General features: G+C 39.5%; 1 protein-coding gene across 2 annotated transcripts; it reads right to left on the bottom strand.

Moving 5' to 3' along the window:
• Positions 1-894: 894 nt before the first annotated feature.
• Positions 895-22,696, bottom strand: PROSER1 (proline and serine rich 1). Of its 2 annotated transcripts, none has more exons than XM_071552273.1 (13): positions 22,136-22,696; positions 18,667-18,732; positions 18,063-18,131; positions 17,529-17,623; positions 15,283-15,376; positions 14,675-14,785; positions 13,887-13,970; positions 12,862-12,940; positions 10,861-10,956; positions 10,692-10,736; positions 6,075-7,836; positions 5,280-5,427; positions 895-3,937 (listed from the first exon to the last, which is right to left on the bottom strand). In XM_071552273.1, the coding sequence occupies exons 1-13, from the start codon at positions 22,178-22,180 to the stop codon at positions 3,815-3,817; spliced, it is 2,817 nt and encodes a 938-aa protein (XP_071408374.1). In that variant the 5' UTR covers positions 22,181-22,696; the 3' UTR covers positions 895-3,814. The 2 variants fall into 2 exon arrangements, with proteins under 2 accessions (XP_071408374.1, XP_071408382.1); XM_071552281.1 differs by having other exon boundaries at positions 895-1,208.
• Positions 22,697-22,777: the final 81 nt, after the last annotated feature.

Here is a 22,777-nt window from a genome sequence, read left to right as displayed (position 1 = left end):
TAAAGGCTCAGGTCAGGCATGATTAGGTGCTTACCTGTAAGCATACCATTCTCCAGCATTTCTCTGCACCAACTTCTACATTTACAAATAGCACCAGCCCCTTGCACTGTCTCTACAGTGCCCAGTTGCTAACCCAGCTTACCTCATCCAGTTGTAGACACTTAATCCTACAGACCCAAGCACCCACTTCAAAGTCTGTTACAACCAGAAGGGCAATTCTTACTCACAGCCATTTCTAAAAGGTGTCACATACAAAGGTACAGAAAAGAATCAAGCAGTGCCCACATGAGATTTGCAAAGAAAGTTGTAGGTTTCAGTGTGTCTTTTTCTGTCCTTTGTAGGCCAATATTACGCTCCTTCTCATGCACTGGGCTTCAGCCATTCCCTAAAGATTTCTCAGCTTAGTCCTCTGGCCCTGAGTTCTGCCTGTAGAATAGACACTAACCTATTTGCTTCAGGCTCACCATTCCTTTCCCCAAATCAAAACTCAGAAGACAGAACAGGACAGAGAAGAGTAACATTTACTGCCCAGTTGCTTGTAGGAATGTCCCCATATTGCTGCTTCTCCTCATGAAAATGATACTGGCTTCCAATAGTTGAAGATCAGAGACAACACGAAGTTCCCCTCGGGCTACACTAGAGCATGAGTAAATACCAGCGTCAATCAAAGGGATTGCTCCCATCTCCATCCAGAAAGGAAGGCAATTTGCAAGTAAGAATATTCATACCACGTAAAGTTTCCTTTCAGACCCAACCGAACTCGAAATACTCATTTACAAGTAAGAGGAAGAGAAGGAGAGAAAATTGCTGTTTCTCTCATATTCACTGCAACAGCAATTAAGGTACTTGAAAGAAACACTGAAACATTTATAACACAATCCCACTATGTTTTCAGTTCAAAAAAATATTTTATTTCAAAGAACACTTTACTACACCTTATCTTTGCAGTCTGTCAACATAGATGAAATACAGCAGTAACAGGCAACTGAACAGTGAACAAATCAGTTCAGAATTGAAGTAATTCAGCAAGAGCCCTTTCCCAGCACAGGCTTAGCATAAGGTGGTTTGCCTCAGGAGCAAACTTTTCCTTGTTTTTTTAAAAATGGTGCTCAAGAAATCATGAAAGAGCTCAGGACACATCACTCCCTGCAGATATTCCAAGGCTGGGTCACAGGAGTTTGCTACAATGCAGAACACAGACTTTATTCCTGAAGAGAAAAAAAAAATTAATAAAGAACAATTTTACACCAGGAGAAATATTGAAGAAATTTAATTTTTTCTTAATTCTAACCACTGGAAAGTTCAATTTACAAAATTCTGCTCATTATGTTTCACAAAGAACCAGAGAGACATAAGAACTTCATAGTTTAACACTTTTTATTCACCTTTCTGACATGCATGGGAGTGTGTCTGTAAAACGACACCAGCTATGCATGAAATACTCTTCCCTGAGACACCACTCAGTAACTACACTGTTTCAGGAGAAGAGCATTTAATATAGTGGATTTCACTACTTCTCACCTGTTTTCATTTGGAGAAACAAGGCTTCACAGTCTCTTCAGTATCTTTGAGTTGTCTGGTGTTCAGACAGAAAAACCCACACCCCACAGCCATTCAATAGGTGTTTTGAGAAACAGAGGTACAAACTACTTACTTTTTGATAAAATACTTTATGTAACTTGGTTTTGACTAATAAGTAACTTGAATTAGTTCAAATTTTGATTGCCTAATGGGGAAACTAGGATTAAAATAGTGTATCAAACTTAGGAACCCACAGTATGGTTACAAAATGCTTACTGACTTTGAACTACTTTATATTCACAGAGATGGCACAAAAATCAATTTGCTCTTCGTAAGGTACCTATATCTTTATTTTCTCCTTCTCTAATTGATCTACAGATTTACAAAGATCAAGGTATGAAACAATTGAGAAGGAAAGTATAATGAGAGACGGTAGAGAATTCTTCCACAGATTTCTGGAGATAAGATACAAGGAACCAATTTTGAAAGCAGTTCAGAGTAGAGAAACATCAGAATTCAGCAGGTTACACAAAATTAAAAAAAAATAGGAGAGCAATGTTTTTATGCTTAGCTTTAACATAATACATAAATTTGCTTATTAAAATATAAGACTACCCAATTGCTGTCAAATTTTTAATCTAAAAAATTCATTGGCTATTTCTATTGTCACTCAAGGAAGTTGATTTTATACTTCTGGACAGAATTCTGCATCATAAAGAAACAGCATAAGCAAGAACAAACATTAGAAGTATCTTAGTAAAAACAAGTTTATTCTTTTTTTTTTTTAGGCAAATGTGTAAATAGTCAGCAAAGCCTTGTTGCCATGACTGTAAACTTTTTATTTAAAAAAAAATATGTTAAAAACCAGTACAGGAATTTCTGTTAACATTCTATAAAAGTCTGTTCACATCTTCAAAGAAAATACATTAACAACATCTCCCAGCTGAAGCTTTAAAAAAGTGAAACTCTAGGTGCAGAACTTTTCTACAGTGTAGTATCATCTAAATTTTAATTTAATCACATGATTGAATATCATTCATCTCTATTGTCTCTGGAACATGGTCAAGAGTTTACCTTGAAGAGATGATATTCAATGATGTCTTACACGTTGCCACAGGTACTAACATTATTAGAAGAGTGCACAACTGAATTTCACTAATAAAGCAAGACCTTTCTATATGCTGCATTGTAACAGTTAATTTAGCTATATGCCTTTAAAATCACATATGTTTTCCAAGGAAAAATACTAAAAAAAAATCCATGGGCCAAATTCTGCTCCCACTTATATTCACAGGATAACATAAGCACCATCAAGTCATAGTTTATAGCCAAAAAGCATAGAGAACTAGTTTTTCTGTGAGTATAAGGGAAAGAAGAACTTGCCCCATGTCTGTAAACATTCACAAAAGTCTGCAGTCAAAAGTGCCGGATAGGCAGCCCATCCGCAGTACAATTATTTCATTCACAGAGGGGTGTTGGGCTCAAGGAGAATATTATGGAAAACTATTTTAGAGGCAAGTTAAAATGTTTTTATGTACTCTGGAAAGATGTATTCTCAGCTAGCTAAACCATACTCCAGTAAAACATAACTTACTTCTACCCAAATAAAGTACAGCATCATTTCCTAGCTTTCTTCTTCAGACAAAGGGTACTCAATTCAGCAGCAAGCCCATGACAATATTTCAAAGCATAAGAAAACCCTCACACACCTCTGATCTACCCTCCCCTTAACATTCTGCTGATGCTAACAGGAGATCCTCATACATACAGAGAAAACATCCAAAAAACCGTAAGCTGACCTTGATCTATGCACACACAAGAAGTGTGCTTTGCTTCTAGACAGAAGATCATCTACAGCTTTAATTGTCTAGTTTCAGTCTAGATCTCATTCTATATTAACCACATACACCATACAAAACATAACAGCATAGGTGCTTATACACACTATTTAGTATACTTGTTCTCTCCCCATTCAGTTTGAGAGTCAATTGCTTTATTTACATAAACATCTGTTTGAATGTTTCTGATCCTGTAGGACACTAAACATTCAACTCTTAATATTAAAGAAGAGTCAAGGATGCTCAGCAATTCACAGGATCAGACCCTGAACCAATTGAATGCAGTCACAAATTAAGTTTGACATGACACAGCTTCCTGGAATAATTTTACCCTCATGTTTTCACCCTCTGCCAACTCAGACCACCCCCCACCCCCTAATGCAGAGAAAACCTTCGAAATGAATAGGATCAGGCTCTGTCAAGCAAACACTGCAGTCTTTAAAAATGTCTCATATTTACTGCCATCCACTCTGGGGCAGACTTGTCTGCAATGAAAATGGTGTTCCTGGTGTTGATGGATAGTTAACAAAACCTTCAGGCTGAGCAGTATAGTTCTCCAGAGCAGAAGCAGAATGTGCCTTTAAGGAAGAGAAGAAGTTAGGAAACAGCACTCATAAAAACAAGGAAATAAACAAAAATCTAAATCAAGCAAAATTTCAGCCACAATATCAGTCTTACTCAAGCCAAAAAAAAATTAATTATAATCTGAAGTGTGCAAAGAACAGAGATGAGCAATGCATCTATACACAGATGTTAAACTGTAGCGCAACTATTGTTCTGAAATACTGGAGAATGAGGAATGCAGTTGGATTAAGAGGGAAAACAAAGAAGTGTTAATAGCATTCACTTTCCAGTGCAGTAAGCACCAGCTGGTTTGGAAGGCACAGCTTAACCAGGAACCGTAGTATTTCAGTGACTTTGAACTTTCTCTTCATTGCTCAAGTAGGTAAGTGTTAATTTTAGCGATTGGAACTTGTAAATAAGAAAAACAATGCTCCCTAAATGCAATTTGCATACAGATATTTCTAAAGAATAAACAGATTCCTAAGGTGCAAAAGCAGCATGCCTAGATGAAGTAACCTGCTTCTTTCAATCCCCTGATATTCAAAAGATATCTGACAATATTCTGCACACTGATCAATACTCAGACACATGCTCCACTTCAACAACGGATGTGCCACTGAAGAGAGAAAACACTAATTCAAGACACTCAACCACCTCTTTTAGTGTTTTGCAGAGGACAAACTTCCTCCCAGAATCCTCAATCTGTACAGAGTCTGTTTTTAACAAAAGACAAACTAAACATATAGACACAAAGTTGATGGTAGTTTCAGTTAAGTTATGTAGGTTGATGAGTGAAACAAGCTGTTTCATGGACAAGAGATGATGAAACTACACATTACGCAAAGCCACTTCAAGCTTATATTACAACAACTGTATTTGTGGGAACTATCAAGAGAAAGGCACAACAACAACAGACACAAATTCAAGACAATCTGATAAAATGCATAGAGAGGCATGTAATTCACAACAAAGGGTCCACAAAATCTGTAAGTCATTCAAATGTCAGACTGGAACTCAGTACAAGTTTGCAAAAACATGGTCAGCTCATTAGCTTTAACAGAAACCCAGTCAAAATTTCATTTGCATTATCTTTTCTTTCTTTCACTTCACCCTATTTTACGAAGAGTTTTCGAAAAGGGTTTAATCACATTCATAATGTACAGAAGCATGGTACACTGGCCCTGAGTAAGAAGTCAGTTTCAGTTGTTCTTTATCATCATCCTTGTAATCAGTTCTCACACAGGTTAGGGGCTTTAATCATTTACTGACTTAAACTAATTACAAGAAGTAAACACACAAGTATATGCTCAAAAACGATCCCTGGAAACAAAACAGTATTAGCAAACAGGCACTTACCTGCAGTAGTGCTGACTGTGCAGCTGCACTATGCTGCAATTCCTGTAAGGAAGATTGTGCGGCACTTTGGGGAAAGCCAGGGATACCAGGGAGAGATAAAAGACCAGGAAAAACTGCATTTCCTGGTGCCTGTAGTCCAGAAGTCAAGCTGAAACAATGTCAAAATGAGGCTGTAATTAGGAACATGTGCATTGTGTTTTATCCTGTTTCCCTCTCTGTAAGCTTAGGTCTATATAAATTAGAAAAGCACTTCTTTTTCTAACCTCATAAAGGCCAAAATTTCCAAACAGAAGCTCAGACTTACCTACCTACAAATTATTCACGTACACACAAACCATGACTGTGTGAAGCACACCTAAGAAGGGAACTCAGAATTTTTTGTACCTTGACTGTGTCTACAGCTCACACACAAAAAAACTTTACAAACAGGAGTTAATGCTGAGTACTTCCTTAAAACAAAGGAACATCTAGGATACTGTCTGCTATTACATGTATGTGTCAATGGATGCCCACGTGGAATCCATTCCTGTAAAAGCCTAGGAGGTGCCAAGTATCCTCATTTGGGAAGTAAGATCACTCAGCACCTCACTGGTTTAGACCGTTGTAACAGGGACTATTGAGGACAACCTATTTAACTCTATCAGCTTCTAAAGACAGGTGAAAATCTACTAGTGAACTAACTTTAAAAATTATCTGCAATTACTAACTGTGAGTGAAAATAATGTCTATATGTAAAGTAAAATTAGTGTTTTGCTTAAAAGAAACAGTTCTGACCTCCTTCAGAAACAAACATACCCAGCCTGTGCCACAAGTGCAGAGTTGAAGTTTGAGCTAAAGGCCGAGGCAAACCCTGGCAGGACTGGAGCCGGAGATGGGGCTGTGGCAGCTGCTGGCAACGGTGCAACTGCTGCTACTGCAGAGGATGCCTGGAGGCCAGGGAAAGAAGGGAGAGCAGGAGTGACAGAGGGTGTGTTAGAGACAGGAAAACCAGGGAAGGATGGGTTTGATGATCCCAGCGGTCCCTGGGCAACAGAAAAAAGGGAAGGGACGGCACTGGACAAGTTAAGCGAGAAGGGTGGAGCCGTTGCTGTTGCTGAGGCAGCAAGTCCAGAGAGTACGGCAGCGGTGGAACTCACATGGGGGGCAGACACGGCTGAAGCAGTTGTAGACGGAGTAGCTAACAAAGGCCCTGGGAGAGTGACGGGTGGTGTAAGTGCTGGGTTACCAGTAAAAGCAAAGTTACTGGTTAGAGATGTAAAAGGAGGAAGTCCATTGAACACAGGGGCAATAGGAGCAGAGGAGCCATGCGGGGTGAGGGAAATGGAAGCCAGAGAACTGGAATTGTTTAGAGGAGCACTCAAAGAGGAGAGACCTGACAGTGCTGGATTCAGGGAACCAGGTAAACTGACTGGCACTGAAGCTGCTGAGGTATATGCACGCCCAAGCACTGACAGTCCTATAGTGCTGTGAGAAGGGCTGGCTGAATGAGAAGGACCTTTGAAGGCCGAGAGGGTAGGACTCATGGGTTCTGTTTTGACCAGAACTGGGATACTTGTGGGAGCTGGGGCTGATGAGAGCTGCTGGTCAGGATTAGTAGGGCTTGTGCCATGCAAGAGGGAGGCTGATGAGCCACAGTTGACTGGCATAATTGATGGTGAAGTGGTTAAAGGTGACTGTGCAGGCAATGTTGGTGGAGTGGAAGTAGAATTGGCTACAGATGGGGATGGAAGACCCGGAAATAGAACCAGCCCAGGTGTGGAGGAACGCTGTGGGGTAGGAGTGGCTGATGGAGTGTAACATTTGCTGACAGAGGAAGTGGGAGGGTCAGAGCTTTGGTTAGCAAGAGCAGATAAAGAAGCAAGCTCGCTTGTCACAGCAGAAGGTAAAGCAGATGAATTGATTAATGAAGTGTCATTTGAAGTCAGAAATCCCTTTAAGACAGACAAAATTGGGTTAGGCAAGCTAAGTGAACCAGGAATGGTAGTGGCAGGAGAATTAGCAATTGTAGATGGAACAGGACTAGAAATCCCTTGAGCGCTGGGTGGCAAGGACAAAGGGAGACCAGCAAAAACTGATGACAATGGAGCAGGATTATTAGCAGAAGCAATAGAAGAGGTTGCAGAAAATGGGAGTCCAGCAAATGGAGTAGTAGCAGATGCAAAAGCTTCACTAGGCGCAGGTGTGGCACATGGAGTGGAAGAACCTTGAGGAGTGGGCATAGCAGTGGGTATAGAAGCCAGCCCAGAAAAAACTGAAGGGACAGGGGTAGAGGTTGCACTATGAACAGATGTGACAGGAACACCAGGCAATGAGAGTGACTTGATGACAGTAGGGGTTGGGGTAGATGGCTGAGATGTATGGATGGAAGAGGAGACCTGTCCTGGGAAAACAGGAAGGACAGGGGTAGACATGCTCATCCCAGAGATGAGCGGAGTTGCAGGTGCTAATGGATGGCTTATTGCCTTGACAGGTGATGGGGTAGGGACTGGAGTAGCAGCAGGTGTTGAAGGATTAGAACCATGAGGAGTAAAGAGCTGACTCGCTTGTGCAGAAAAAGCTGCAAAGAAATAAAATTAGTAAGAATACTTGAAACTTTCATAAATGTTTGAAATCAACACAAACACACTTTATACAGCATTATATGATACACAGGCAATAGCTAACACACAATGTCTATATGTAAACAATGAATAGTGGAGCCTATGAAAACAAACCAAAAAGGTACATACAAACACATCACACAAGTTGTACAATCATGTGAGCTACCACTCCTTTTTAAAACACTTTGTGACATCTGCTACCTCTTCATGACCTCATGCAAAACAGTTAAGATAGTCAAATGTACTCTGTCAGAACATCTAAGTGACACAGGTAAGCACCCTCCCTCTAGTCCCTAATATTTTGCAGTACCCAAACCAGCATCAGATCACCTGGGCTCCTCTGTATCCACTTTCACTGAAGGTCACAATTTCCTTCAGAACCAGTTAATTCAATGTATCATGATTTCAGAGAAGTTTAGTCAACAGCTGCAGAAAGCTGATTTCAGGTGCTGGTAGTTTTCTTTCCTTCAAAATCAGGTCTCTTCACTGTGTTTCCTTCAGATTTTGATTCTAAGAAGGTACACTTTTAAATTCATGTATTACACTACAATATTAAACTAACAAGGGCACTTGACTTTATCAACAAATGTTTCTAGAAATCTTTAGTCACCTGTCTGTAATTAAGGTAAGCACCTGCCTCTAAGGGAGTATCAGCTTGTGTCAATCCTAAAAAGTAACTTACAGACATCAGTCAAGCTGGAGAAAATCAGGCAGGCACACTGAGAATGGGGATGTGGAGCTTAATGGAAAGAAGCTGCATTTCAGAACACTAGCATGTCAAGACCCTTGATATGCCTGTCTCTAGATTCCTGTGGAATACGAATGTTAATAAATCATTCCTCTCAAACAACCTCTGTGCTTCATTTTATTTTTGAAGTAATCTGTTCAACTGTAAGCAAATCACTGATTCAACCAGTCAAACTCATCATCCATAACTCTGAAACAGACTAAGTTTCTACCTTGCCTAAATTCTACATATACACACACAAACTCAGAAAGTGAATCTTTAAAATCTTGGACCTAAACTGATATGACAAACTCCTGTTTTGTGTATCTTGAAACTCTAAAACTAGCAAGTCTGCAAACAGTTTTCTTTTACATATTCTTTTCTAAAAAAAACTAGACTGTCTAGCTCTGGATTCAATTCTGTCCTCATTCTGTTTCCAAGCTGAAGACTGTCCTGAAGATCACAATTGTTTAATCCTGACAACCAAGATAATCACCAATGAAATACACCTACAACAAAATCCAGAGTTGTAACTGAATTTCTCTTTCTAAGCGACGATTTCGCTGCTTACACCGTATTCATTTAGCTGTTTTAACCATCATGCACACTCTTAGAGGGGTGTATAAGGATAAAGTGAGTCTTTAAATCATTTCGGTACAACCATACCTGGACACAGAGAAGAAAAGTCAAAACCTAACTTCTTTTTTTCCCCTAGGAATATTTACAGTAGCTAAACTTATGGTCCTTTTATCAATTTGTAGTATTTGTCAACATGCCTGACTCAACAGACAGTGGATTCTAAATTACTATTTGTCAAACTTAACAAAGTATTACCAAAGCCTTTTTATAAGTAGTTCCTAAAGGGATTTATTATTATGATTTATACTAAGTGTACAAAGCATCACACAAATAAAAACAACATAAATGCACAACTGTCCTTGTAAAAAGAACAGGATTTTAATCAGTAAGACGAAAGCGCAGTGTCCTAGTTCAGCAGGAGGGACCAGCTAACACTGGGTGGGGGTGATCAAAGCTGTCTATTCTACCCCCTCTATTCATTCCCCAAGGACAATGGACCATTAGCAGCAGCTGCCCAGGGAGCCACTATCACCTTCACACCCAGCCTGAGGGGGGCGGAGCTGCTAATGGGCCATCAACAGTTCAATACCCCCTGGCTCCCAGAGTCAATCACCCATTGTGTGAGTCCCCGCCCAGGGGGAGGGACTGGGTGCTCCCTGAGGGTACATAAGTGGTGGGTAAGAAGACCTTGGGAACTTCTCATCGGATCCAGAGCAGCAGCAGGACCTTGACAGGAGGAGATCACCGCTCTTGCCCAGACCACAGCCCTCGCCTGCACCAACAGGTTTTTCTTTTCCTTTTGCTCTGGACTTGGGGGAACCACAGGGGTCTCAGCACAAGGGCAAACAAACCCCCTTGGGTTTGTGCCCCAGGACACTGGGTTATACTGCTGGGGTTTTGTGAGTTGAAAGCAATTTCCCTTTTGTGTCAGTGTTGTTATTGTAATATTATTATTAAATTTTAGCTCTGACTTATAATCTCTCTTGTGGTGAGTTCATTTCCCCTGCTGGTTCGCCTTTAAACCAGCACACGCAGGTAAGACATAGTTGGATATAACCATCTGGGGTAAGACATTCAAGAATCTCTAAATCTTTCTTGTATTCCTACCTTCCTACTGCAACTGCTACATGAAATTAAATGTGAATGAGTTTTCCAATACATGTCCAGAGTTCTAAGAATTGCAAACATTTATTGACATATTTCAGTGTACTACATTGCAAAGCATATTTGATGTAGTTTTTTACATGAATTCTCACATACTTAGATATTGAGGAATATAAAACTTTGATAAGCTAACACAGAAGGATGAACTTTAATGTTACAATGCTTCTAAGTGCCAAATGCCTGATGTTTTTTTTCTCCACTCTCAAGGGATCCTATTCCAACAGTAGTTAAATAGTTAGAGGCTTATGAAGATTCCACTAAACAAATAAGTTGTCAACAATTTCTGAACAAATAACAAAGATACAATCAACAAAAAAATCCCTCTGTGGATGTGCAATTTACCTTGATTTTGTGAAGGTTTTGTTTGGCTGGAAAGGTCCTCATTTTCTAAACAAGAGAACAACAGCTTGTTATTTAAAAGCAAATGAAACTCCAGCAGCGAGTGATCCACTCACAACAATGAACAAGAAAATGGACACCATCAATATTCTTAAGGACATGTACACTTTACCTGATACCACCTGATTAGTAGTGTATGGTGCAGGAGCTGGTAAGCCTGGAGCTATGACATTAGCCATTGGAACTAAGCCAGCATTGTTGTAAGCACCTAAAATAAAAAACCCAATACACATCTGTTGTCAGAAGAACTCATATCTAACTGAACCAGTAAGCATCTTCTGTTTTAAAAGAACATTTTCAAGACTGGAAGACATTCCTTCATCAAAAAGCTAGACCACTTAATTATCCAGGTGGGATGTTGGTTTTTGCCAACGTATACTTGAATGGCATGCATTGTGATCCAAATTTTACTAGGAAGAATTCTCTTGAGAAAGCCTGAAAAAGTCAGGTTTCAGTTCCTTTCAATTCCATCTTGCGTGAAAAAATGCTAAGAGTAGGAGTGATTCAGAGTGTCTGCAGCATCATCGGTTCATTTCCTATTCTTCACTGAAAGTCTGTTGCAAGTCCTTCTTTAACACTAAAGCCTTGACAAACAAAAGAGCTAAACACAGACCAGTGACCAGCCCAGTCCTTTAACACTAGCCAGAAAATTCAGAGGAAAATGCCCTATTTCAAATACTTAACCTAGTATTCTTCAATATTTCTTTAAATATTAAGAAATACAAATGAGTTAGAAAATTATTTTAGTATCAAATTCTTATAGCAATTGATGTATTAAGAATACCTTTTTTTTTTCCTCTTTTTCCTGTTGTATTGCTGTGGTATACAAGTATAATGAAGAACATCAGAATTTAAATCACAGGAACATAAACACTTTATCGTGGGTTTGAATGAATGGTTTAAGTGTGTAAGGCAGATGAACCTCAGGACTTAAATGGTGGGGCCAGTTCTGCGCACGCTGTGCGCTGTTCGTGAAGCCGAGCCCCACACACACACACACACACACACACACACACACACACACACACACACACACACACTAATATTTATATCCAGCCACAGGCCAAATTTGGTGCTTTACATTACTTGGGATAAGATTTATTTAATATAAATTTGAGCTAGTCTGCGAGTTTCCCATACAGTTTCTTAGGAGCAAGTTGTTTCTTGGGTGTAAGTAATCAGTCTCAGTTTAGCCAATAGTAGTGCTGATTTTCAAAAATGGCTATAAAAGACTTGCAGAGATCACATTGGTTAGGTGACTCAACCTTCAACATGCATGCCAAGAGTTTTACTACACTTTCTTATCAACTACCTTAAAAACTCTGTGAAATGCCCAACATCAGTGAAAAGCAAGCATCCTAACCAGAACACTCCTTGTTTTGCAGTACAGAATCAAAGGATTAAGAAAGGCTTTCAGCTGCTGATAAAACAGACCAGTCTGACTAGGTAAGTACTGTAAACTCTTCTTCCAAAGAAAGTACAATAGTCTTGCTCCTTTCCAAAAATGTCTGGAATCAAACAAGTGATGCAGCAGAGCAGAGGGGCTAGAAATAGACCAAAAGCAGGAACTGCAATCACTACATCCCTTCTGAGACTGAAATCTGCTTTTCTTTCAGGAAACTATTTACTCTCTATTATGAAGGAGAGAAGGTAAAGCTTAAGGCAACTGAAAAACAGATTACAGTCTAAGCCTTGAGTTGAGAGAAATATATTACAGCCCTTCAGCAAGTTCTTACATAGTTCCATTCAACTCAGGGCCATGGCTGACCATATCCTAAGTTTGATTGTACAGCAAGTCAGACAAAGTCAGTAACAAAGTCAGAGCACTCATCTTGTCTAATGTGCCTCCCATAAATTCAGTATTTCATCATCAGACCAGGATTGTGAATTTTCCTTCTGATGTGGATGTTGGAAAAAGAAGTCAATATATTCCTCTTTTTATTGATCCTGCAGCCATGACAAGAAAACGTAGAACCCAGTACTCAGAGCATGCTCAGGGAGCACAAGTCAATTTCAGATATGACCATGGTCAGAGAAACTGACATTTCACACATTATTTAAAAGGCAAATCCACGAAACAACAGCATCAAGCTAGAACACTTAGAAGCCTTACTTGGTGCAATAGTTGCATGTGGCCGACACGGTGGGATGGGGTATGGAACTGGTTTGTGTGGATTGTACGTTGATGGAGCCTACATAAACAAAGAACAAATGGAAAAAGCAATAATGAAAACATTACCTCATGTTTCTCAGATAAAAAGCTAACATTCAGTCACTACTACAGACAGGTATTCTTCACCACAAATATATGTTATATGAAATTTCTTCATAGTTAGTGCAAGTATTTCACTCTTTCTGAAATGAAACAAACATCACTTTCTTATTAACTACCTTAAAAACTCCCTGAAATCCCTAACATGAGTGAGAAGCAGATTAAATTTTAGATTTAGCTTTAAATATGAAAATGAGCAGAGGTGGAAAACGGAACTCCTTTCTGCCTTGCAGTTCTCACACTTAGTCTTAGACTAACATCTCATTTTAAAGATTTAGCACATTCAAACCTAGCAAATATTTCCAAAGGTACCTGTGCCTTTAAAATAATACAGCTTTGTGGGAAATATAATAGAAGTGCTAATAAAATATTTGAATGATACTTAAGTAACAGGTTCATTGAAAGTTTGCCCCATATACTCAAAAGTTTTGAAATACAGATCAGCTGTGCTGTTAAGAAACAAGAATCCCCTTCTAAAGCACTGCTGTAGCAATTCAAATTCCCAAGACGTAGCATTTTTGAGTTCCTGTGGGAAACCCTCAGAGGTCAGCTGATTTGGGACTATTAAAAATGGTTTTAGCTTTCTCTTCTGCTACTTTAATTGAAATTCTGTCTTCAAATGCACACAGAGTGTAGAGTGTGCATCCACCTCTTCATAGATTAAAAACTACAGCTTACTTTCAAGCTAAATAAAAAATACTAGGTCATATTAAATTCATTATAAAAGTGTTGCTTCAATTAAATTGCTGCTCTACAGTCTTCTTGCAATATAACAGCATTTAATGACAAAGTCTCATTGAATTGGCTGGTGGTTATTTTGAGGTTTTTTTTGAAGTTTCACTTATTTATTCATTTTTTAGACATACTGGTTTGGATGGTCCAAGTATACGGGCTGCTATTCCCTTTCCTTCACTAGTACATTCTTCTGTGTCCTTTTTGATAGGGGTTCCCTGAAACAAAAGAAAATGAAACAAAGTATTCATTTAGAAGTAAATCTTGCTATACAATTCCTGCCATACTTCATTTTTTCCTGAACTACATTTAAGTTTTTGAACATTCTGAAAGTAACCCGTTTGTCTGAAAAAAAGCCAGCTGTGCTTTAGGCTTGTAAAATGATGAGTAAGAGCATTCCAATAGCTAGGTGTTTAATAACACTGAGCTTTTGTAGAGAGAGGCATTTTAAACAGTCCACTTTGATGATGGAATTCTGCATTTTGACCTGTGGATGTGATAACTTATATTTCATAGTCCCTTATGTGTTCACAGGAAATACTTAACATGGCTGTTCAAGAACTACACTAAGATTAGCAGCAGTACTGCAGTGACCGAATTAAGTCATCTTATCAACCTACTAATAAGGCTCTTTACACCTCTCCTGATTCTGCCAAATACTGTTGGGGTTTACAATGTTTTCCTGATCTGAACAACGTCTTATTTATGAAGCAGTATGGAAAGAATGGGGAAATAAAGTATTGCAAGTTCCCTGAGAAATGGGGTAATAAAAAACAAACAAACAAACAAACCCCAACAAACACACACTGGTTTTGGTTCCAGTCCTCCTTCTATGTATATAAATTCTGGGTTTGGTTAGACTACAATGAATCCTAAATCAAGGGTTCACTTGTGAAAAGCAAAAGCATAGGATCATACTTACTGGAAAAATTCCATTTATGCGGCTTGGTTTGCCCTTGGGATAAGGATTGCCAGGAATCATGCCACAGGATGATATCATAGCATGAGGAGCCTTACAACCTGTCTTTGAAGCCTACAAAATAATCAAGGATCATTATTAGCTATCAAATTCAATGCTTTAAAGGAACTTTACTATTTCATCCCATTTAGACTGCATGAATCAACCCACACAGAACAACTGAAATCTTAGTCTCAAATCTTCTTCCAGTTAATCCAAATAGTGTAAGGTTCTGCCAAAGTCCCCCTTGTTTTGAATAACTACTGGGACCACCTCTGCTTATATTGAACTTGGGCTTAAGCAATTGTTTTCTAAAAGAAACACAAACCGTTTCCTTCAGCACTAGTTGCAATTCTGTGTCCTTTTGTCACACATTCCTAGTGCCTAACAGAAACTTCCCCTTTTGTTGCACACACATTCCATAGCTCTTATATTTCTGCAATTGCTTTCAGTTCGTCTTCCACCAGTAGTTCCCAGCAGCCCTCATGCTAAGTCCTGACCCCACAATGACTTTAAGGATGGAAATAATACTATATTTGACCCAACCAGGGACACTAGTGTATCTTGATTACCTGCTCAAGAATTCTTCTGCATCTTTTCTTCTCTGACATATTAATTCTGAACAGATCTTCAATAAGGCGATAATTCTGAGCATCAACAATGTTACTATAAAGACATTAAAAGACAATTACTGCCATTCCATTTGCATAAGTAGATATAATGCACCACTGAAAAGTGACCAACACTTACTTAGCCTCTACCCAACAGTACATTTAAAAACCATAATTAGTTCAGATCATACTATTACTCTTATTATGATTAAGGTAAAACCCCCAGGCTTCATACCTTTAAGTATGGATTTCAAATCTAGAAGTAAATCATGGTATTAAAATTAAATATCAATACAGAACAATGGATGACAATGGCTAAACTTGATTGTGAAAATAACTATGTTGAAAAAATGAATTTTGTATCACAAGAGTTCATTAACAGCTTTAAGTGTTACTAGCACATAATTCCTAGCACAGCAGAAAACCAGCAGCTACTCAGTTTGCTACTGTTTCTTGCTAGTCTGGTAGAAAAATAAATTTCCATCTAATTTACTCCAGAATGAAAAAGATCAACTGCTGGCAGTTCTCTCCAAGTTCTGAAGATCTAGTGAAAGTATTCACACAGTTTGAAAAACTATTCATCTCTCCTCTCTGCAAAACAACACTAGACCTACCAGACAGAGCAAAATGTGTGAGTACAAGGAGACCAATCCTTGCGCATCTATCTGCCTTTTTCAAAATCCTGATCACAGAATCTTCCTGTCAGATATTACCTGTGACATCCAAACTACTGAAAATACAATACAGTATCAAAAAGGAGGACTTCTCAAAGGAAGATATTAAAGAGAAATGAAATCAGCAGAATTTTGAATAAAGACAAGAAAACACCTCAAAGAAGAGTGTTAAAATGTAAATGAACTTTCAGTTCTGTTCACTAGTCCTGATTAATGAAGTAAGCAGCACACAGATTTGGATTAGGATTTCTAACCATGACTCTCTTATTATGCTCTTGCATTGTAGAAATTCAACAGTTAAGGAAGTTACCATGCTTTCCCCCCACATCAGCTGAAGAGTAGCAACTGAAGAGTTCTAAGAGCTTGTGTCTCATTTCAAGAAGATAACAGGTTAGACTAATGTGCCGCTGACTAACTTTATTCTTAGAGTACCTGGTTTTGTTCTGGTCTGAAATACACCAGGACACTCACGTGGCTTCCTTAAGCTTAAACTCCAAAAGCAAGGTTACGTCTACATCCTCAGTCTTAACTAGTTGCTGTTATGAATTTAGATGCCCCAGAAAGTTCAAACACGCTGTAATATACAGCATTCATAGGCAAGGCAGACATAGTTAAAGCAGAAAAACCAAACCAACAAAAAACATAAGTCTTCATATAATAAATCCCCTGAACCAAGCAGAGTAGTTCCAATTTAAATGTCTAGGTAGTAGTTCCTTTGAAGCAGTTGTGTTCAGTAGAAAAACCCCAACTTTCTCCGTAAACTTAAATTTAGAGTATCTATACATCTTTTATGGACAGCAGATCTACCAATTTAAGAGATCTATTTGCTCAATTTAGACAGCTTTTCAAATGCAAAAGGGTCACCTTCCAGAATGCTCTGGTCTCAAGTCTTTCACATCTCCATGAGCAGAGAAATAAGCTCAAGGTCCTCTTCATTCTCTATGAGATTTGAAGACCACTGTAAAAACACTGGCAAAGTGGCAGTTTTCCAGCAGGCAGAAGCCCACATGTTCAAGACTGAAATGAACTATGGAATTTCCCACAGTCACAGAATCCTTGAATGGCCTGAGATGGAAGGGACCTTAAAGATCATCTAGTTTCATGGGCAGGGGGCCCACCAGACCAGATTGCTCAGAGCCCCATCCAGCCTGGCCTTGAACACTTCCAGAGTCAGGGTATTCACACCTTCTGTGGGTTCTGTTCCAGTACCTCACCAGCCTCATAGTAAGAATTTTTTCCTAATATCTAACCTAAACCTACTCTCTTTCAGTTTGAAGCCATTTCCCCTTGTCCTGTCACTACATTCTCTCCTAACAAGTCTCTCTCCATCTTTCTTGTAGGCTCCCTTCAGGTACTAGAAGGCTGAAATTAGGTCACCCCCAAGCTTACTCTTCTCCAGGCTAAACAAACCGAATTCCCTCAGCCTTATGCCTACTACACTGTGTACTTTTCTAGAAGTATTTAAAGTTTTATATACTCAAACACTAGCAGAACCAATACAAGCTAAGGAAATGCAGCATGAAAGATACTTACGAGGCTAAGATTTCAAGAGCAATAAGTTTATCTTTACTGAATGTGAAGCAGTTGAGAATATTAACCATTTTTGATGCTGGAACTGCCACTATTTTCTGACAAGAAACAAAGAAAGAAAAAAAGTCCATATAAAACAAAGCAGTACAATTATTTTAAACTCAGAATACAACTCAGTAACAGTTTCATATGGTGTATTTCAGTAAACATTTAATAGTCTCTGCCTCCCACTGGGAAGAAGATTCAGGACACTAAATTATGAACAAGCAGTTTCAGAAAGCAAAGAAATCAGGAGAGTTAACAATAATTGAAAATAGGTTACATCCATTTGTGTGATACACAGGAAAGTAAAAGATACCCCAATTAGAAGTATGAAGTTTCATGGTTTGATAGCAGCGAAGAGGAAAGACATGAAGGGGAAACTTTGAAGATTATAAAGGGTCAACTGACTAATCAGTTGCAAAAGTAGATATCGTAAAATTAAAATAAGATTAAGAGAGCAAATTTATTTCACAAGATAATGTCACAAGAACTTACATGTTGTAAAGCCTTTATTGCCTTGAGCTGTGGTTCAGCCCAGGAAAAGTACCTCAGTAATTCAACAACCTGCAACAGTAAAGGCCTTTAATTAATCTTTAAGGTGTACTAGATATGTATGCTAATACCATCAAATATGATCTTTCCATTTTTGTAGTGAAGTGGTATACTGCTAAAAAACCTCTGCCTGTCTGTGATGTTCGATTATCAGTGCCTACCAGCATCTAATGGTTTTTTTCATTTCTAAGGGGGCACTTAAAAAAATCTGTTATGAGATGAAGATTTTCTATGGAAATATTTAAAATAGATACTTACTACTGTCTATATATTTGGATATATGCACAACAATGACACTATATTAAAATTAAAAAAAAAACTCTGAAAAATCTTATAAACATTCAGTATCTCAAACAGCCTATTTACCAAACATGCACCAAAAAGCCAGAAGGAAAATAAACAGGGAAAAAACTCTACGTAGTATCAAAATAATTTGGATAATTATTACTACATGCCTGTTTAGACATACATGCAAAATAATCCTAAATGCCATTATAATAAATTTATACAATTTTCCCAATACAACCCACGACAGTGTTGGCTTTACCTGTTCGCTAGAAAAGTATCCATGAACATATTCAATAGCTTTTAATTTGTACTCAGTCAATACAGCCTAAAAGATATAGAAAAAAAGGTTGCATAATTATTCCCTCAAAATTATAATTATAGCACAAACATCTGCTAAACTATTAATCCAAAATTTCTGCCCCTACAAAGTGACATCAGCATCAAATACACTGCAGCATTTTGAAGTAACAATATACTCCTTAGATAACTGAGAACAGTGAAAAGCAGAAAGTGGTTTAATTCTTCTTTTTAAAAGACTCATCTTTTTGTTCACTTTGCTTTTTTATTGTTGTTTATAACAGTACTGAGAGAACATCATCATCATCACTCTCCTTTTTGCCCTGAAGGTACACATCAACTCTAAGCTAAACAAGATGACACAGTTGATTATTCAGACAATCTCATTCTATGTTGCCTGTAGAATAAGCAGCAAAGCACCTTAACTTCAGTGAATTTATGAAGGAAATGTTAACAAGTCTGTACAAACAGAATTAACTATACAGCAAAGGTTACTCCAGAGGTGAATGATGCCTTATCAATACCTTCCACATTTCCAACTTTAACATGCAATCACACAAAGCCAACAAAGCACAGTATTTTGATGCAGCACTTCTCTGACTTTGTGGCAAGACAGTTCTGTTGATAACCAAGTGAGCTATCTATCAGCCAGGCCTTCCTTCCTGTCCTCATACCCAGCTCACTGACACAGGTGCAAGATGCAAAGAAAACAGGTGACAGCTGAATTCCTGCCCCAAACTGGTGCTAACACCTTTCTTCTCCCGTTTCCAAGTCCTCTATCTATTGCTGGATCTCATGCATATTCTTGAATCATGTTTCACCCCCACACACATTTCTATCTTCCTCCCAATATCCCTAAAATCTACCCCTACTCCTTGTTATTTTGTTCCTGTCTCTCCACACTGACAGACACGAAGGTCTCCATCTCTGCAATCTGACTTATGAGTAGCACGGGTGCACAGAAACCTGCTTGGATACTGTTTGAGGCAACTCTCTTCCCTTCTGTATCTCATTAAGAGACAAACACTACCAGACACACTAAAGTCCCAAAGGAAAGAGAATTTCACTTGTCATGCTCCTTTGTTCTTCTATCCCTTCCTTCTCCTCACATATTTTGGAAAAGAGTATGGTATGCCATATATTTTTTTTACCAAAACAAATGTTACTTTTCCTTCTTAAATCAACAACTGAATGATTTTATAGTAAGAACACAAACAGAAAGCACTGCTATGTATATTTATGGAAGAAACAAACAAACAAACAAAATCCTCCAAAGTTTATTTTGCTAATAATTGTAAATACATATGGGCAAAACCAGAACTAAGCTACACATGAAGACACATAAGTAATTGTTCCTGCTAGCTGCAGGACTGAGAACAGAACACACTAAATACAACTACATTGTAAATCACATAATAAAGAAGGTTCCAACATAGAGCCAGAAATTAAGATTAGACAAAAACATAGCAGCAAAGGCACAAAATCAGCATTTGGACAATGAACATTACACCACAACAGCACAGCTATTATTAAGACAGCACAGCACTGACAGTTACACCAACAGCAAGCTGAGTTTACAGGAATACAGGGAAATAGCCCAGAGGAAACGTAATTGCCTAAAATCACATGTCAAAACCCTTTTGTCTGAAGTCTTTAGTAATCACAGAGCACATTCTGAAGGACTGCACCGAAGTAGCAATAATTGAAACATTACTCCCTCCCATCATGAATTCTCAGAGAAAGCATTCATGTGCAAGTTGTTCCTTGATGTTGTATTTTTTTCTTCCCAGATTTTTCATACAAATTTTTAAGTAGGGAGAGAAGTGCACACCCTGAAACTAGGCTGTCATGTTTTAGCTGGTTATACACATACCTATTTTATAAAGGAGAAATTATGACCATGATCTTATACAAAAATGCTGGTAAACACAGTTGTGATAACAAAGATTCATCCCTCGGGCTTCTGTTGGACACTGGTTTATCCCTCAATATGTTGCAAAATTATAGTACTGCAACTGCAGCCATCACTGGGCCTTATGCTGAAGAGAAACTGCACTGCAACTCAACTCTGGTACTCAAGTCCAAATAAAGGACTTGTCTCCTAGACAACCCAACCCAACAAAAAAGGCCCACTTATTACAGAAATGCTAAGGACACCTTTTCTGACACGAGGCAATTTCATCTGAAACAAGCCCTTCGTTTTCACACCAAGACAGCTTTAAGAGGATACGTAACTGTTCTACTGTGACACTTAAATAACCTCTGCTTAACTGCCAACAAAATACATCCTTGCAGGTTTCTACTTCCCATGTAAAACTGGAAACATTAATCTCAGAGATTCTGATTTTTTCTCTCTCCTTTTCCAGCTCCAGCATTTTGGGAACTGTGTCAACCACTAACCTTTAGATTTCCTGCTAAATACAGGCCTCTGTGTAGAGAGAAAGGAGAGACCTGCCAGACACCAGGAAGCCCAAGTTTGTACCTCAACTCCCCACAACTAGAAGGTATTTTGCTCGGTTAGTTTTTAAAGAGGAGATGCAGCAGCACAGCTCAGAGCACACATCAAAATGCGGATTTACATCCTGGAGGAAGGTGAGCACAGGCTCCTGAGCTGTGGGAGATGGAGCTTCCAAGGACTGACCAGTGCAGCTTTGAAATCAGCTCTCACGTCCCATTCGTGCTTTGCATCTCCTAAATGAGCATATAAAAAGGTCGATAATTGAAACTGCCATCGGTCAGGCCAAGCAAACGCAGCCCTTCCCTCCACATAAGAGATACTTGGCTATTTTGGTTTTTCTTCTTCATCTCACTTGACAGTGAAAATGCTGCAATAACCTTATTCAAGTGCTTATTTCAAAGCTGTTGAAGCACACGGTGTTAGTTCAGTGGCAGCAGTCTGGACATTCAGTGTCAGTTTCCCGAGACAGTCAAAAACATCTCAGAGCGAGGAAGAAACATCTCACAGCAGTTTTACACTAGCACATGACATACAAAAACCGCAATACACCAGCAAGACGTGATTAGTTCACACCGTGGTGAAATTTAGTCTGTATTGAATGCTGAAGGGATTATTAAAGAACACAAACCCCTCACCAACTGTTTATCAAGAGGAACAGAATTATAGAATAAAGGGCTGGAAGGGACCTTAACGATGATCTAGTCCCAATGCCCCTGCCACGGGCACGGACACCTCCTGCTGGACCAGAATGTTCAAGGCATTATCCGACCTGGCCTCGAACGCTACCGGGGTTGGGGCATCCACAAGTTCTCTGAGCAACCTGTTCCGGCCTCACCACCCTCATAGTAATGAACTCCTTCCTAATATCTGATCTAAATGTTCCATTCTTTCAATTTGTAGCCGTAACTCCTTGTCCTATAATCTGCCATCAAATTATTAAAATAACACAACATACAAAACGAGAAGTTATTACCTTCCTAATTTCATCCAGCACGGTTTCAAATGATTTCTTATCCATCTTGATTAGCTCACTCAATGCAGACACATAAACGCGAATAATAAAAAAAAAAAAAAACAAGGAAAAAAAAAAGAGAGAAAATCCAGGCTAAGGTTTTAAGAGCCTTCAAGCACACAAAAAAGGGGGAAAAAAGGGGAAAGCAGAAAAAGTAGGGCACTGCAGGCGGCCCAGGCAGTGCTCAGGCGGACACAAAGGCGCCCGGAGTCGGCTCGGGCGGGAGCAGGAGCGGAGGGCGCGGGCACAGGGATGGAGGGATGGAGAGATGGAGGGATGGATCGGCACGAAGGGACCGCGGCCGCTCCCGCTCCGCTCACCACGCGGCGCGGAGGCCCGGCCGGGCCGCGCCCGCTCACGGGACGCCACCGCAGCGCATCGCCCGCCGCCCTGCGATCCCGGCGGGCACGGCAGGGGCAGCCCCGGGGGAGGAGGGAAAGGCAGGCAAGGCAGGCGGGGAAGGCAGGCCCGGGACCGGCGCGAGCACACCGACAGGGCACCCGCTACGGCGGTCCCGCCTCCCCGCCGTCGCGCTCCTATGGCATCACGGCGCGGACCGAAGGCCCTTTCCACGCTGGCCGACGGCAGCGATGCCTGCGCAGC

This window comes from Pithys albifrons, chromosome 1 (genome assembly GCF_047495875.1).
Source record: "Pithys albifrons albifrons isolate INPA30051 chromosome 1, PitAlb_v1, whole genome shotgun sequence".
NCBI lineage: Eukaryota > Metazoa > Chordata > Aves > Passeriformes > Thamnophilidae > Pithys > Pithys albifrons.
This window is presented reverse-complemented; position numbering and strand designations above follow the sequence as displayed.